This window comes from Macrobrachium rosenbergii, chromosome 46 (genome assembly GCF_040412425.1).
Source record: "Macrobrachium rosenbergii isolate ZJJX-2024 chromosome 46, ASM4041242v1, whole genome shotgun sequence".
Lineage (NCBI taxonomy): Eukaryota > Metazoa > Arthropoda > Malacostraca > Decapoda > Palaemonidae > Macrobrachium > Macrobrachium rosenbergii.
The window spans coordinates 23,719,531-23,736,641 of NC_089786.1; the positions used below are offsets into that span (position 1 = coordinate 23,719,531).

The following is a 17,111-nucleotide window of genomic DNA, read 5'->3' on the forward strand; positions in this document are numbered from 1 at the left end:
GAGCATTGAAACATAGTGCCTTATCATGCAAAAATGTGACTTCTTCAACAGATAACACATTTTCAGGATCTTTGAGGAAAGGAAATACTCTACCAGTAAGCACAGTTTCTCTGAAGTCTTCGCCATTCCATGACTGTCCTTTTTCTTTAATGATCCACATTAACCATTTGGCTGTGAAACTGAGAAAAATTCCCAAACATTCAGGAAATTTCACAACTTGGTATTTGCATATGTCATCGCTGATATCCAAATTTGCAGCCCAAATGATGTCATTTTTATGATTTGGCTTCCTGACTGTGCAAATGAAGAATTCATCTGATGCGGCAACATGGAGAAAGTCAGCTTCATCCCAATCTTTAAGAAATGAAGCACAAAACCATGCACGGTCTTCTCTCTGTTGCTGAGTGATGTTGGGCTTGCTGATAACATGAAATGGTTTCATACCAGATTTTTTCAACTCACGATATACAACACTGTAACTTCCCTTCTTTGTCCTTTTTGTTTCTAGTTCAAGCGCCAACTTACGTAAAGACTTTCTTGGTCTACCCACTGCCTCAGCTATGATGTCTTTTGACTCCTGAGAAAGGACTTCAGGCCTTCCAAGATTCTTACTCTTTTTGCGATGACAGTCATATGGATTTTTGTTCCAGTTTCTTTTAACAAAGGAGTCATCTCTTTTAATATATTTAGCTATCCAGAAACGTGAAATGAAAGATGTGCCCTGGCCTTTCTGAAGGTTATAGCCCGTATTCTGTCTGTCCCTCTGATTTCCTCCGAGTCATTAGCCATGGCTGTATTTAACTTCGTCACTCAGTCTGAAAATACAAGAAATGTAAAATGAAAAATAGCTTAATAGAAACTTAAAATAATGTACTTAGAGATAGGCTATAGCAGAAAACTTCATAACTTTCCTTCTGTTCTGTGGAGGGGGGAGCTCTAATTTCGAAACACCCGGTAGTGTATATATATACATGTGTGTATATATACACAGTACATACACACACACACACACACACATATATATATATATATATATATATATATATATATATATATATATATATATATATATACTGTATATATATATACATAATATCTGATTGACATCACCGGAGCACTTAATGTATAAATGCTGATGTATCACACGGAAGAGAAAATTAAACATTAAATAAATCTGATAGGTTTCGCCTTGACTGTTTTTTTTTACACCACTTTAGGAGCAATATGTTAGGGTGGCAGTGCAAACTAATGCAAAATATATATATATATATATATATATATATATATATATATATATATATATATATATATATATATATATATATATATATATACATAAAATACATAAAAAACTAACTAACAAAGTGATGCACATCACTTTCTTTAAGGAATGTTAAATTCATTACTCACCCGTATGAGAAGATTTGGGGAAGCCAGGATAAAGGAAGCTATCCAGATGACAATTGTTGCTTTTCTGGCTTTGCTGATTGTGCAGACGTAAATGGCCTTCATTGGGTAAATAATGGCGTAGCACCTGTAGGCATAACACATGTATATGTTATTGAAAAAGGCAGTGATCAAATTTAATTTTTGGGAAAGAGAGTGATTCTGTCATTATAATTTTATTGTTCATAATGAACAATCATTCATACTGAACCAGACTGAAAGGCATTTCACTTCGAAGGGAAAAATTAGAAAATACAGAAACTGGTAAATAAATGAACACAAGTAACCAGATTTATAATTGATAATTTTAAGTGATGTAGGAAGCACTTCCACCAGGGATCTTTTTTTTTTTTAATTGCTCAAATTGCGAAAGCCTTTAATTCAATAAAAGTGTCCTGTATCAGCCAGAAGTGTATTCGAAAAAATTCTATTAATCCACGCAATAATATCCAAACACCTTACATTGCCTGTATATGAACTTGAATGAATCTTCATCAGAAACGAGAAGCCATTTGTGGCATTGAATTTTAAAGAAAAAATAAAGCTAATTCGTGTGCTTGCTAATAACAGTCTCTGGTGACATATTCCTTCTCCCACACCAAAATGCCCTGTTGATAATATTATTTTCTAGTTACCTACTGTATTTCCAGAAGTGGGTCTCTCGTTATTAGTCTTATATCACAGCAGCGACTTTGTAGCCTATCTTCCTAAGCTCACTCACGGGAGATGATTATCTATCGATTCGTCTTTGCCAGCAGTTAATTAATAGTAGAGCATCCAGTTGGACTGCAGATTGTCAATAACGCAACTTTGGCGGTATGTGATTCCGATTCAGGAGTCACTGATTGTTATATGATCTAAACTAAAATAGGTCCCGGCGGAGTACCTCCTGAATATCCTGATGTAGTCCACCCACACTCTCATTCATTCCATATTAGGAAACCTCAAATATTGTTTATTCATGGTGTGATACCGTTCTGTAATTAACGGAATGAAACCCCACTATATATTTAATTGAAATTTTTTTACATATTTGCACTCTTTCTTATGGGACTTGCTAAAATACCACCAACGTGCTAAGCAGTCCTCGATGAATAGAAGGCCTGTACCTGTATACAAAAGAAACTATAATAAGAAAGTATTGACAGGAGATAAATAGAGGAATATTGAAGAAACAGCTAACGGCGAGATAAAGGTAATGAAATAATGAAAGTATGGATAAGTGTACAGCCGAGGAAGGAAATTCTAACCACTGGACTTGCCATCCAGTTTCCTAACCTAGAGCGGGCTCTAAGCCCAAAGAAATCTAGAAAGCCGCCATCTGCAAGAACGAAGGCTACAGGCGCCATGTTCGTTTCTCGCTTATCTGGAATAACCTAACCTTACAGCATGACGTATATACTGATTTGCCGAGATCCCAGTTCATAGAGTATTCTGGTTATTTGCAATAGCAATGGTGTCTCCCATCCCGAAACGGATGAAGCTTTTCACACTTTCAAACATACATCGGGGCATGACAGTCAACTGATACCCAACTCGGCATTGTAGAATTCGCCACCTTCTCTGTTATTTATGTTTTCATTTCATTTTTTCTTCCCAGGATTGTGCAATCCATTACAACATTTGGGTTGGGCGTGGAGGGAGTGGGGGCCCACTGAGCAAGTTTTGGGAAGCCTTGCAGATCTATTCAATAAAAAATGATATCGGTCACACTGGCCATATCGTGAAAGGGAGAGTTGATTCACCTTGTTTTTTTTTTTTCCGGGGAGGATGGTTATACTAAATTGACTGGTCGATTTTGTTCTCATTTATTAAAAGAGCGAAAGGGTCCTCTGGCTTCTAATCACTAATCACGTGTGACAGATGGAAAAATGAACCCATTTGCTTCCATTGATTAACACAGATATTGGATTATCTTTCGTCCGCTCATTGCTTAATGAAAGGACCGGGCTTTTATTTGTGTAAGCGCAAAAAACTTTTTTGTTATTAATTTCATCCCTAGAGAAAAAATAATAGAGGGCGAGAAGCACTTGATGATTGCTTATATTATCCCCGATAAAATGAGTAAGTGGCAGTGAGCTAAAGCATAGAAAAAAATTATTAGGTTGTTCTTGTAATTTATTTATAATTAATGACTGAGCAGCCTTTCTCGTTGAAAGGCATCAAGAACTTTTGGAATGTAGAATAAGAGACTTATACTCGTATATACCCAGAGAACTTCAGGACTAGATATCTTTCGTACAGACGTAATCGACTTTCGAATGCTGAACAGCCAGGTTTGATGATAATAAGAATTTGAAGAAAAAGAACGAAACTGGAAATTAAGAGAGCAAAGGCAGTAGGAAAAGAAAGTAAAAGGTAAATAAGAACAGATGAGATGAAGAACAGAGATATGAAAGCAGAAGAGACAAGGTATAATGAAAATAGAAGTGAAAGGTGTATAGACACAGTCCGAAAAACCCGGATAAAACAATAATACCCAGGTCAGCCAATAACAACTTATCGAATTGTTTCATTGCACAGCCGAACTGATTAAGTGCAGATAATAAAAAAAGTAATAAAAATAGCAGGTCGCGAAATATGATCATCCGATTACTGGAGGTGAAGTTCTGAGTGCTGGGACATCTTGAGGGGTTCAAAAAGAAATGTACAGGGAGTGGATGAAGGGATTTACGGGAGATTCTTCAAACGTCAGCTTTGGCGGTCCCTCATTTTCCAAGATCAGTCTTCCCGATGCGTAAATCCGGGAGGCCGGATGCAATCTCCAGGTCTTGCAGCCCCTTTGTATGAACCTGGGACCGGTGCCACGAATAGACCTCACCCCAGGGCAACGCATAAACCAGAGACCACTCCCACGATTATGCTTTGTGTCAGAGCCGTGCTAAAGTCTCTTGCCTTGTGGAGCGATTTTTTACGATGGTTTTATCTCTCTCTCTCTCTCTCTCTCTCTCTCTCTCTCTCAGTTAACTGAGGTGCTTACCCAAGGATCTCTCTTTCTCTCGCTATGTCTCTGTCTTCATACTAAATATTTTATTACCGAATCTAGTTGTCTAATATGTATAGTTAAACAGAGTTTGTAAATCTCGTGTTTGCTGAGCTATAGGCTGAATCTCTCTCTCTCTCTCTCTCTTTCTCTCTCTCTCTCTCTCTCTCTCTATAAGTTCTTCGTTGGGCGAGCGGGTTCGTTCTCAGCTACCACTCTGTTGGCCGTGAGTTCGAATCTCCGACCGGCCAATGAAGAATAAGAGGAATTTATTTCTGGTGATAGAAATTCATTTCTCGCTATAATGTGGTTCGGATACCACAATAAGCAGTGGTCCCGTTGCTAGGTGACCAATTGGTTCTTAGCCACGTAAAATAAGTCTAATCCTTCGGGCCAGCCCTAGGAGAGCTGTTAATCAGCTCAGTGGTCTGGTTAAACTAAGATATACTTAATTTTTTTCTCTCTCTCTCTCTCTCTGAATTTCCTTCGCACCACCCCATTGTGTAATGATTTAGAGATAAAAATCCCCAAACGCGCATAAAACAATCATATTTGACCTTCAAAGGGGTGGATAAACCCAGATAAAGAAGTATCGAATCAAGCCAGAGAAAAGAGACCTTGGAAAGTATGGTCATTATTTTTTTAATGAAGTCTACGATTATCTGGGACGATTAGAGGCTACTGAATGTTACTATTAGTACCGTGTGACTGTGCATTGTTATTATTATAGTCTGTATGCCGTTGAGCTTATATTTCTCCTTCTCAACCTCGTTTATAAGATTCTTCGTTTCACTCACTGGACCCATTAAGGCATAGACCCGGGTTCGTAGGTTTTATATACAGTGGCGGTATAGCCCGTCGGGGTCTGCTGTACCCGAACGTCCAGGAAGGGAAGGGCACTGTCAACACTGTCAACACTACGTTCGCACAGGAAATGGAGGACGGAACATTCTTCAAAAGTTGTCCTTAATGTTTCTAGGTCTCCTTGCTATCCACTCTCCCAAAAGTGTCATCTATATCTTTGTAGTATTGAGGATGGCAGGGGTTCTTAGTGAAGACCCTTTCCTCTATGATGCTTATGTAGACATTGGAAAATAGGACCCCTAAAGGGGATACCTTTGCCATGCCATGAATCTGGTAGTAAAGATGCCCTCTGTGGGTGGTAAAGGAGGCCTTCTTAGTGCATGTTTCGAGAAGGGCTTTTAGGGCTTTTTCGGGGACGTTCATTGTCGGTGTGTCCTCACGTCTGCTGTATATACCCTATTCAGGATATGTTCAATCGTCGCGTTGACTGCAACGTTTGTGAAGAGGCTCTCGACGTCTAGGGAGAGTCACGGAGTTTCCGTTAAAAGATGGTAGACGACTGGAGGCAGTAGCTGTCAAGGATATATGGAGTGAGGAGATCATTTAACCTCTTTGCGATGTTGTAAGTAAGCGTCGGTATTTGGCTTATAATTGGTGGCATGGGATTACCAGGCATGTGGGTTTTTACGGCACTGTAAATATACCCTAGATGAAAGTCACCCTGGGCAAAGGGGAGCCTGGGGACATTTCTTGAGGCGTGGATCCCTTCAACCATTCTATTGATCTTTCGTCAGATGTCCTCAATGGGGTTCTGTAATCCCAGTTAATAGTCACTCCCACATACCAACACCGATTAGGCCCAGAAGATCTCAACGCCTCCGGAACAGATTGCGTCACCAACCCGTGACCAACCAAATGCTACTTAGTAACTGACCTGTCGACTGTACACGCATCCCCATTTATTATATACAGTATATACCCATGTAACTTGCACATCAGTCCATTCACTCTTTGAAAATAATCGCCAGAGCGCGTTTGAAACATCAGAGGCAATAAAAGTGGAATAACTAGAAAACTTTTCATGTCCTTGGGAAATCTGGTACACCAGCTACACGCTGATGGAAAGTAGATATTAAGAAGAGAGAAGGCTCTATATAAATTGAAAGCCGTAGAAACAGCCATTATTTTTAATGCTACTAACCTCAGAGAAGGCCTCCTGCATTACTATTATTATTATTATCTTTATTATTATTATTATTCTCCCTCTCCCTCTTTCCTTTCACCAATTTTGATAAAAATTGATAGGCCACTACATTCATGGTTGGTAATTATATTCTACAAATATTTTTTCGCCTTGACCTGTTCTCAAGGACACAGGTCAATTTACAGGACAGATCTTTTCTTCTAGAAAATGTCTGCCAATATTTGTCGACGGTGTTTCTGACCTAGACCTATTTTTGAGGTCACAAATTAATTTCAAGTTTTTTTTTTTATTTTAATGGAAACTGATAGGCAGGTACCTTAGAGTTGTTGATTATTTTTACAAAACGTTTAAATTTGGCATATTTTACCAGCGTAACCAGTCAATTTGAAAGCAAAAAAAAAAAAAAAATCCTAGAATTTTACTAATTCTGAAGTTGCTAAAACTTGATGGCTGGTGATTAATTTCTCCAAACCTCAACGCATTTTAAAAGGTCACAGATGAATCTAAAGGTCTGCACTTTACTTGTCCTTGATTTTAATAAAACTTAGTGATTATCTTCTTTCAATACTTTTTTTTTATATTTTACATGTGTTGCCAGGTAACAGGTTAATTTATAGTAAATATTTAAGTCTTTTCCTATTTTCGGGGTTGGTCATCACCTCCTCCCTGCCAACTCCAAAATGTTTTACCTTAACATATATTTTTATGTTGTAGGTTAGTTTAAAAATACATTTTTCCATTGTTCAAGCCTCGGAAACCATAACAACTTGAGAATCTGTGTTATGACGTCTAGTGATAGCTCTGAGAGTGAAAAGTCTATTTTTACTCCAACCTCTGTTTTCTTCTTTTATTATTTTGACAAACAAAACATTTATCATGGCGGATGACTTCAAAAAGATTTTCGTATGTCATATGCTCAAGTCGTTAACATTAAGAAAATTGCTTTAAGCAATGTCGGTGGCGAAGTGACATTATATTGTCGTCGGAACAGCTGTAGTTGAAACATTATTATTATTATTATTATTATTATTATTATTATTATTATTATTATTATTATTAGTAGTAGTAGTAGTAGTAGTAGTAGTAGTAGTAGTAGTAGTAGTAGTAGTAGTAGTACTTACCTTTCAAGACTCATTATAGTCAGGGTAAGTACTGAACAAACGGAGGACACAGTCTGCATGTAATATATAAGTTTGCAGAGGAAATATCCCATTGTCCAGGTGTAGGAGAAGAGGCGCGCTATCTGTAAGATGAAGAGGAAAAATATTATTATTATTATTATTATTATTATTATTATTATTATTATTATTATTATTATTATTATTATTATTATTATACACAATATGTTATTTTTATTGTTATCATTATGCAATCACATTTATATGGAAGAATCCAAAAGTTCTATTCATTATTATTATTATTATTATTATTCCGTTGCCCCTCGAGCGGTAAGCAGACCCCATCGGCGCCAACCAATCAGCGCCCCGTCAGTCAGCCAGACTCGCAGCCAATAGGAGAGCTCCCAGAATATGACCAATCTGGACCCTGGACCAATCAATCAAAAATCTCTCCCTTTGCACACCCGTTTTCCGTTATAAATATTCCCCGCACGTACCCTTGGTGCCATTCACTCGTTGTACTCGCAGATGGTAGCGAGGCCTACCGAAGCGCCGAGATGATGAATGAACTTCGGGCAGCTGCTTTATAATATATTGAAACGAAGAACCTTGAGCGACAAGTTGAGAAGGCGCAATATAAGCACAACGGCGTACAGAGTGCTTGTCATTTTACCGAAGTTGCCTCAAAGAAGGTCTTCTTCAAAGATTATTATTATTATTATTATTATTATTATTATTATTATTATTATTATTATTATTATTATTATTATCTTCCAAAGCAGTATTCCACGAAACATCATGACTTGTTGTGAGAAATGTGAAACAGAGTCAAGGTCAATAAATACGATAAAATTCGATGAAAATAGCCAACAAATATTCGCACATAAATAGAGAAACAGAATACGAAAATAAAATGGGGAAAAACTGTGAAATCAATGAGGCAGTGGGCCATGACGCCTCAAAGTAGAATTAAACCCTCTCGAAAATTTACGAGCTCTGACATTGAATTCCATTCTCCCTTTCTCGCTCTAGAGAACTTTTTTGTATTTTTCTTTTTGGTGTAGATGCTTTTATTTTCTTGTCAGTTTGTGTAAAGTCCTGTCGACTATTTGTTTGCAAATTCTGATAGAGTTGTTGTCCTGTTTGTAAATTTTCCTGGCAGTTTCTGTCTTGTTTTATTTTTGTATGCCACTGTCATTGAAGAAGTGAGAAACCTTTGCATTTTTTGGGCTTTCTTTCCATAAGTTTCATTAAACTTTCTGTCCGTGTCTGTCTCTGAAAATAAAATGGATATTCTTCTTAGCAGCTATATAATGAAGGTTTGTCTGTCTGTCAGTCTGCCTGTCTGGTTTCCTGTCTGTTTTCCTCTATTCCAATGCCCTCAAAAAAAAAAAAAAAACCTCAGGCGTTTTGTAGCCCATGCATCTTCTTAGGGCCGTGAGGGAATACTTTGGATTCTCTCTCTCTCTCTCTCTCTCTCTCTCTCTCTCTCTCTCTCTCTCTCTCTCTCTCTCTCTCTCTCAATTCAAACCATATGACATCGACGTGATAGATATGTATTTCTCTCTCTCTCTCTCTCTCTCTCTCTCTCTCTCTCTCTCTCTCTCTCTCTCTCACTGTCAATCGTAGGCCTTTTTTTATAATGTCCTGATAGCATTCTCGTCCCCTGAGCATAAAAGGGATATTCTTTGAAGGCGACGACCGGAACAAAAGATAGCTTTGGCTTTTCTCCCGTTGTGGAATAGAGTCAAATCATTTTACTTCTTTGTACGTGAGAGGAGATATTCTCGACTTTGCACTAAAATATCTTTAGGTTTTAGAATTGATATACAGACAATCGCAAGATATTTAGAAGTGCTCAGACATACACACACACGTGTATATATATATATATATATATATATATATATATATATATATATATATATACATATACATATTATATATATATATATATATATATATATATATATATATATATATATATATATATATATATATATATATATATATATATATATATATATATATATATATATATATATATATATATATATATATATATATATATATATATATATATATACATATACATATATATATATATATATATATATATATATATATATATATATATATATATACATATATATATATATATAATCTGGAAAGTGACATTTAATATGAAATTATGATATATGTTTAGTAAAGTTGAATTACTTTTATGAATTTAAACCTGATAAAAAATAAACAGCAAATGAGGAAGAAATGCGGTAAATATAAATAGAAATAAAAAATAACAGTAGAAAACTTCACCCATGACGTCCCTGACGTCCCTATCTCCCGAAAACAGAAATTCAGAAACATAGTAGCGATGTTGCAGTTACATTTCTGGCTGACGAGGCCTAATTTTAGTGGAGTGCAGTGCCTTCAAAATATCAGGGTTTGCAGCCGACTGGGATGTGGACAAAACGGATAATCTCACTAAACACCTCCTGTTTCTGGGCCGTCCTTTTCACCTTATGAAAATTGGAGGATGAAGTAAGACATTTTATAGGGATTGCTTAGGCCTTGTTTGTTGATGATGAAAATATGCTTATTATTATTTATTCGTATTTGCTCCCTGTTTGTTGCATCAACTCTCGGATGATTTTGCTCGTTTATGTGTTATTGTATGAGCAAAATATCTCGAGAACGGGCAAACGGATATTGATGAAACTTTGTGAAAACTATGTGAGATGATTGTCTTCTGCTGAATACTGTACGATTTGATGCAGAAAGCCATTTTGGCCGTTTTAAAATCAAAAGATTTTCCAGTCATGTTAAGAATAACATTAATTAGAGTGATAGAAATAGTAGCAGTAGTAGAATAAAGAACAAATTTAATGATCGGTAGACAATATTTTTGTAATGCATAATTGCACGAGAACTTTATAAGAGACATCAGTCAATTTTTATTTCAAATGCAGATTAATTTCAGAATCAGGTACTCCATTAGCATGAATTTCCGTGAAGAAATTTTATATCAGGTACTTCGTAAGAATGAATATCCGCAAAGAAATTTTATGTCCTGTATTTCATTGGCATGAATTTCCGTGAAGAAATTTTATATCAGGTACTTTATTAGCATGCATTTCCGTGAAGAAATTTTATATCAGGTACTTCATTAGCATGAATTTCCGTGAAGAAATTTTATATCAGGTGCTTCATTAGCAAGCATTTCCGTGAAGAAATTTTATATCAGGTGCTCTATGAGCATGAATTTCCGTGAAGACATTTTATATCAGGTACTTCATTAGCATGAATTTCCGTGAAGAAATTTTATATCAGGTACTTCATTAGCATGAATTTCCGTGAAGACATTTTATATCAGGTACTTCATTAGCATGAATTTCCGTGAAGAAATTTTGTATCAGGTACTTTATCAGCATGAATTTCCGTGAAGACATTTTATATCAGGTACTTTATTAGCATGAATTTCCGTGAAGAAATTTTATATCAGGTACTTTATTAGCATGAATTTCCGTGAAGAAATTTTATATCAGGTACTGCATTAGCATGAATTTCCGTGAAGAAATTTTATATCAGGTACTGCATTAGCACGAATTTCCGTGAAGAAATTTTATATCAGGTACTGCATTAGCATGAATTTCCGTTAAGAAATTTTGTATCAGGTTCTGCATTAGCATGAATTTCCGTGAAGAAATTTTGTATCAGGTATTGCATTAGCATGAATTTCCGTGAAGAAATTTTATATCAAGTACTGCATTAGCATGAATTTCCGTGAAGAAATTTTATATCAGGTACTGCATTAGCATGACTTTACGTGAAGAAATTTTATATCAGGTACTGCATTAGCGTGAATTTCCGTGAAGAAATTTTATATCAGGTACTGCATTAGCGTGAATTTCCGTGAAGAAATTTTATATCAGGTACTTTATTAGCATGAATTTCCGTGAAGAAATTTTATATCAGGTACTGCATTAGCGTGAATTTCCATGAAGAAATTTTATATCAGGTACTGCATTAGCGTGAATTTCCGTGAAGAAATTTTATATCAGGTACTTTATTAGCATGAATTTCCGTGAAGAAATTTTATATCAGGTACTGCATTAGCATGAATTTCCGTGAAGAAATTTTGTATCAGGTACTGCATTAGCATGAATTTCCGAGAAGAAATTTTATATCAGGTACTGCATTAGCATGAATTTCCGTGAAGAAATTTTATATCAGGTACTGCATTAGCATGAATTTCCGTGAAGAAATTTTATATCAGGTACTGCATTAGCATGAATTTCCGAGAAGAAATTTTATATCAGGTACTGCATTAGCATGAATTTCCGAGAAGAAATTTTATATCAGGTACTGCATTAGCATGAATTTCCGAGAAGAAATTTTATATCAGGTACTGCATTAGCATGAATTTCCGAGAAGAAATTTTATATCAGGTACTGCATTAGCATGAATTTCCGAGAAGAAATTTTATATCAGGTACTGCATTAGCATGAATTTCCGTGAAGAAATTTTTATATCAGGTACTGCATTAGCATGAATTTCCGAGAAGAAATTTTATATCAGGTACTGCATTAGCATGAATTTCCGAGAAGAAATTTTATATCAGGTACTGCATTACCATGAATTTCCGTGAAGAAATATTATATCAGGTACTGCATTAGCATGAATTTACGTGAAGAAATTTTATATCAGGTACTTCATTAGCATGAATTTCCGTGAAGAAATTTTATATCAGGTACTGCATTAGCATGAATTTCCGTGAAGAAATTTTATATCAGGTACTGCATTAGCGTGAATTTCCGTGAAGAAATTTTATATCAGGTACTTTATTAGCATGAATTTCCGTGAAGAAATTTTATATCAGGTACTGCATTAGCATGAATTTCCGTGAAGAAATTTTGTATCAGGTACTGCATTAGCATGAATTTCCGTGAAGAAATTTTGTATCAGGTACTGCATTAGCATGAATTTCCGAGAAGAAATTTTATATCAGGTACTGCATTAGCATGAATTTCCGTGAAGAAATTTTATATCAGGTACTGCATTACCATGAATTTCCGTGAAGAAATTTTATATCAGGTACTGCATTAGCATGAATTTCCGTGAAGAAATTTTATATCAGGTACTGCATTAGCATGAATTTACGTGAAGAAATTTTATATCAGGTACTGCATTAGCATGAATTTCCATGAAGAAATTTTATATCAGGTACTTCATTAGCATGAATTTCCGTGAAGAATTTTATATCAGGTACTGTATTAGCATGAATTTCCGTGAAGAAATTTTATATTAGGTACTGCATTAGCATGAATTTCCGTGAAGAAATTTTGTATCGGGTACTGCATTAGCATGAATTTCCGAGAAGAAATTTTATATCAGGTACTGCATTAGCATGAATTTCCGAGAAGAAATTTTATATCAGGTACTGCATTACCATGAATTTCCGTGAAGAAATATTATATCAGGTACTGCATTAGCATGAATTTACGTGAAGAAATTTTATATCAGGTACTGCATTAGCATGAATTTCCATGAAGAAATTTTATATCAGGTACTTCATTAGCATGAATTTCCGTGAAGAATTTTATATCAGGTACTGTATTAGCATGAATTTCCGTGAAGAAATTTTATATCAGGTACTGCATTAGCATGAATTTACGTGAAGAAAATTAATGGGGATGCCTGAAATGAAGTTCTTGAAACAAACTCGAGTGAAAGTGCAGTGAACAGAAGGTAATGTGACAAAGTAAACTTTTCTGAAATATTTTATTTTGTTTCTTTTGAAGTATTCTTTTTATTTGTCCCATTCTTCTCATAAGAATCCAATCTCACGTTACAATACAAGTTTTACAGATCCAGTAAAAATAAAAAATATATATGTATATATTTTTTTCGCTGAAATTCCTTTGGTTCTTTGGTCAGTGAATCCTTTCCGACCATTCGCCTTCCTGTTTCCCCTTTTGTTCTTTTCCGTTTTTATCCTTCTATTTCCTTTTGGCAATCAGCGTTTGTCTTCAATGGCTCCGGCGTTTCCTGTGGCGCTCAAATCTCGGATGTGTAGGTTTTGTTGGCTGTTGGTTAAAAGAAAGCATATATATATATATATATATATATATATATATATATATATATATATATATATATATATATATATATATATATATATATATATATATATATATATATATATATATATATATATACATATATATATATATATATATATATATATATATATATATATATATATATATATATATATATATATATATATATATATATATATATATATAATCAGAAAGCTACAAACGTTTTAATATCCAATTCACTCTACCTCGGAAGTAATATATTTTCATATATGTTACCAGAAGGAATTCTAAGTTGATAATAAGTCCACCGTTCGTGGGATCGAACCAGCGACGGACGAGGAATCAGGACTACAGTGACACACTAACCAGTCGGCCACAAAGAGGTATAAGTGAATACCATCTCCCATCAACCCACCCGTCGAACTCAGGTGTTTTTTGCGTTTGGAGGCGATATCCACCCACCTCTGCCATGTTGACCGTGTAAGATTATGACTATTTATCACATCACCGTGATTCATATACAATCAGAAAGCTACAAACGTCCTTTAATATCCAATTCACTCTACCTCGGAAGTAATATATTTTCATATATGTTACCGGGAATTCTAAGTTGATAATAAGTCCACCGTCCCGTGGGATCGAAACCAGCGACGGACGAGGAATCAGGACTACAGTGACACACTAACCAGTCGGCCACAAAGAGGTATAAGTGAATACCATCTCCCATCAACCCACCCGTCGAACTCAGGTGTTTTTTTGCGTTTGGAGACGATATCCACCCACCTCTGCCATGTTGACCGTTTTGCGTTTTAGCCATTTTGACTATTTATCACATCACCGTGATTCATATACAATCAAAGCTACAAACGTCCTTTAATATCCAATTCACTCTACCTCGGAAGTAATATATTTTCATATATGTTCGAAGGGAATTCTAAGTTGATAATAAGTTTAGGATCGAACCAGCGACGGTAAAGGAATCAGGACTACAGTGACAAAAAGGTATAAGTGAATACCATCTCCCATCAACCCATCGAACTCAGGTTTTTTGCGTTTGGAGCGATGTCCACCCACCTCTGCCATGTTGACCTTTAGTGCGTTTGGTCATTATGACTATTTATCAATCCGTGATTCATATACAATCAGAAATTCGTCCTTTAATATCCAATTCACTCTACCTCGGAAGTAATATATTTGCATATATGTTCTTTCTAAGTTGATAATTCCACCGTCCCGTAAGGATCAACCAGCGACGGACGAGGAATCAGGACTACAGTGACACACTAACCAGTTGGCCACAAGAGAGGTATAAGTGAATACCATCTCCCATCAACCCACCCGTCGAACTCAGGTGTTTTGCGTTTGGGACGATATCCACCCACCTCTGCCATGTTGACCGTGTAGTCAGTTTGTCTGTCGGCCACAGAGATATAGTGAATGACTATTCCCATCAACATCACCGTGATTCATATACAATCCGTCGCTGGCTACAAACGTCGGACTTATTATCAACTTAGCTCTATAAGTATATATAAAATATATTATCCGAGGTTATGAAGGGGATATTCTAAGTTGATAATAAGTCCACCGTCCCGATTGTATATGAATCACGGTGATGAGGAATAAATAGTGACATAATAGGTATGACAAACGCATCTCCCATCACCTCAACATGGCAGAGGTGGGTGGATATCGCGTCGCTGGTCAAACGCAAAAACACCTGATCGGACGGGTGGGTTGATGGGAGATGGTATTCATATATCTTGTGGCCGACTGGTTAGTGTGTCACTGTAGTCCTGATTCCTCGTCCGTCGCTATCGATCCCACGGGACGGTGGACTTATTATCAACTTAGAATATAACATATATGAAAATATATTACTTCCGAGGTAGATGAATTGGATATTAAAGGACGTTTGTAGCTTTCGATTGTATATGAATCACGGTGATGATAAATAGTATATATACGTGCGACAAACGCATACACGGTCAACATGGCAGAGGTGGGTGGATATCGCCTCCAAACGCAAAACACCTGAGTTCGACGGGTGGGTTGATGGGAGATGGTATTCACTTATACCTCTTTGTGGCCGACTGGTTAGTGTGTCATAGTCCTGATTATCGCTGGTTCGATCCCACGGACGGTGGACTTATTATCAACTTAGAATTCCCCTTCGGTAATATATATGAAAATATATTATAGGTAGAGTGAATTGATATAAAGCGACGTTTGTACTGATTTATCATGAATCACGGTGATGATCATATACAATCAGAAAGCTACAAACGTCCTTTAATATCCAATTCACTTCGTGGCGAAGTAATATATATTTTCATATATGGTTATATCGGAAGTGGGAATTTTTAGTTGATAATAAGTCCACCTTCCGTGGAATCGAACCTGACGTTCGAGTTTTCGGACGAGGAATCAGGAATGGTCAGTGACACACGACAACCAGTCGGCCACAAGAGAGGTATAAGTGAATACCATCTCCCATCAACCCACCCGTCGAACTCAGGTGTTTTTGCGTTTGGAGACGATATCCACGACCTCTGCCATGTTGACCGTGTAGAAATTGTCGACGTAGCCATATTATGACTATTTATCACATCACCGTGATTCATATACAATCAGAAAGCTGATTACAAACGGTGATGTTAAATAGTCATAATTCACTCTACGACAAACGCACTACCACGGTCAACATGGCAGAGGTAATGGATATTCGTCTCCAAGCGCAAAAAAACACCTGAGTTCGGCGGGTGGGTTGATGGGAGATGGTATTCACTTATACCTCTTTTGGTTGATGGTTAGTGTCCACTGTAGTCCCGTCCGTCGCTGGTTCGAACCAGCGGGACGGTGGACTTATTATCAATCAGGACTTCGTAACATATGAAAATATATAACCAGGTAGAGTGAATTGGATATTAAAGACGTTTGTTTTCGATTGTATATGAAGTGATGTGATAAATAGTCATATATATCATATATATATATATATATATATATTTATATATATATATATATATATATATATATATATATATATATATATATATATATATATATATATATATATATATATATATATATATATATATATGACTATTTATCACATCACCGTGATTCATATACAATCAGAAAGCTACAAACGTCCTTTTAATATCCAATTCACTACCTGGAAGTAATATATTTTCATATATGTTACCGAAGGGGAATTTTTAGTTGATAATAAGTCCACCGTCCCGTGGATCGAAACCAGCGACGGACGAGGAATCAGGACTACAGTGACACACTAACCAGTCGGCCACAAGAGAGGTATAAGTGAATACCATCTCCCCATCAACCCACCCGTCAAACTCAGGTGTTTTGCGTTTTTGGAGACGATATCCACCCACCTCTGCCATGTTGACCGTGGTAGTGCGTTTAACGACGTAGCCATATTATGACTA

At 36.1% G+C, this 17,111-nt stretch overlaps 1 protein-coding gene across 1 annotated transcript in view; it reads right to left on the minus strand.

Moving 5' to 3' along the window:
- Positions 1 to 17,111, minus strand: part of LOC136830405 (G-protein coupled receptor 54-like) — a 398,167-nt gene that overhangs the window by 37,876 nt on the left and 343,180 nt on the right. The window contains 2 exon segments of the mRNA XM_067089940.1: positions 1,411 to 1,534; positions 7,559 to 7,680. Coding sequence (XP_066946041.1) covers positions 1,411 to 1,534; positions 7,559 to 7,680 — 246 coding nt within the window.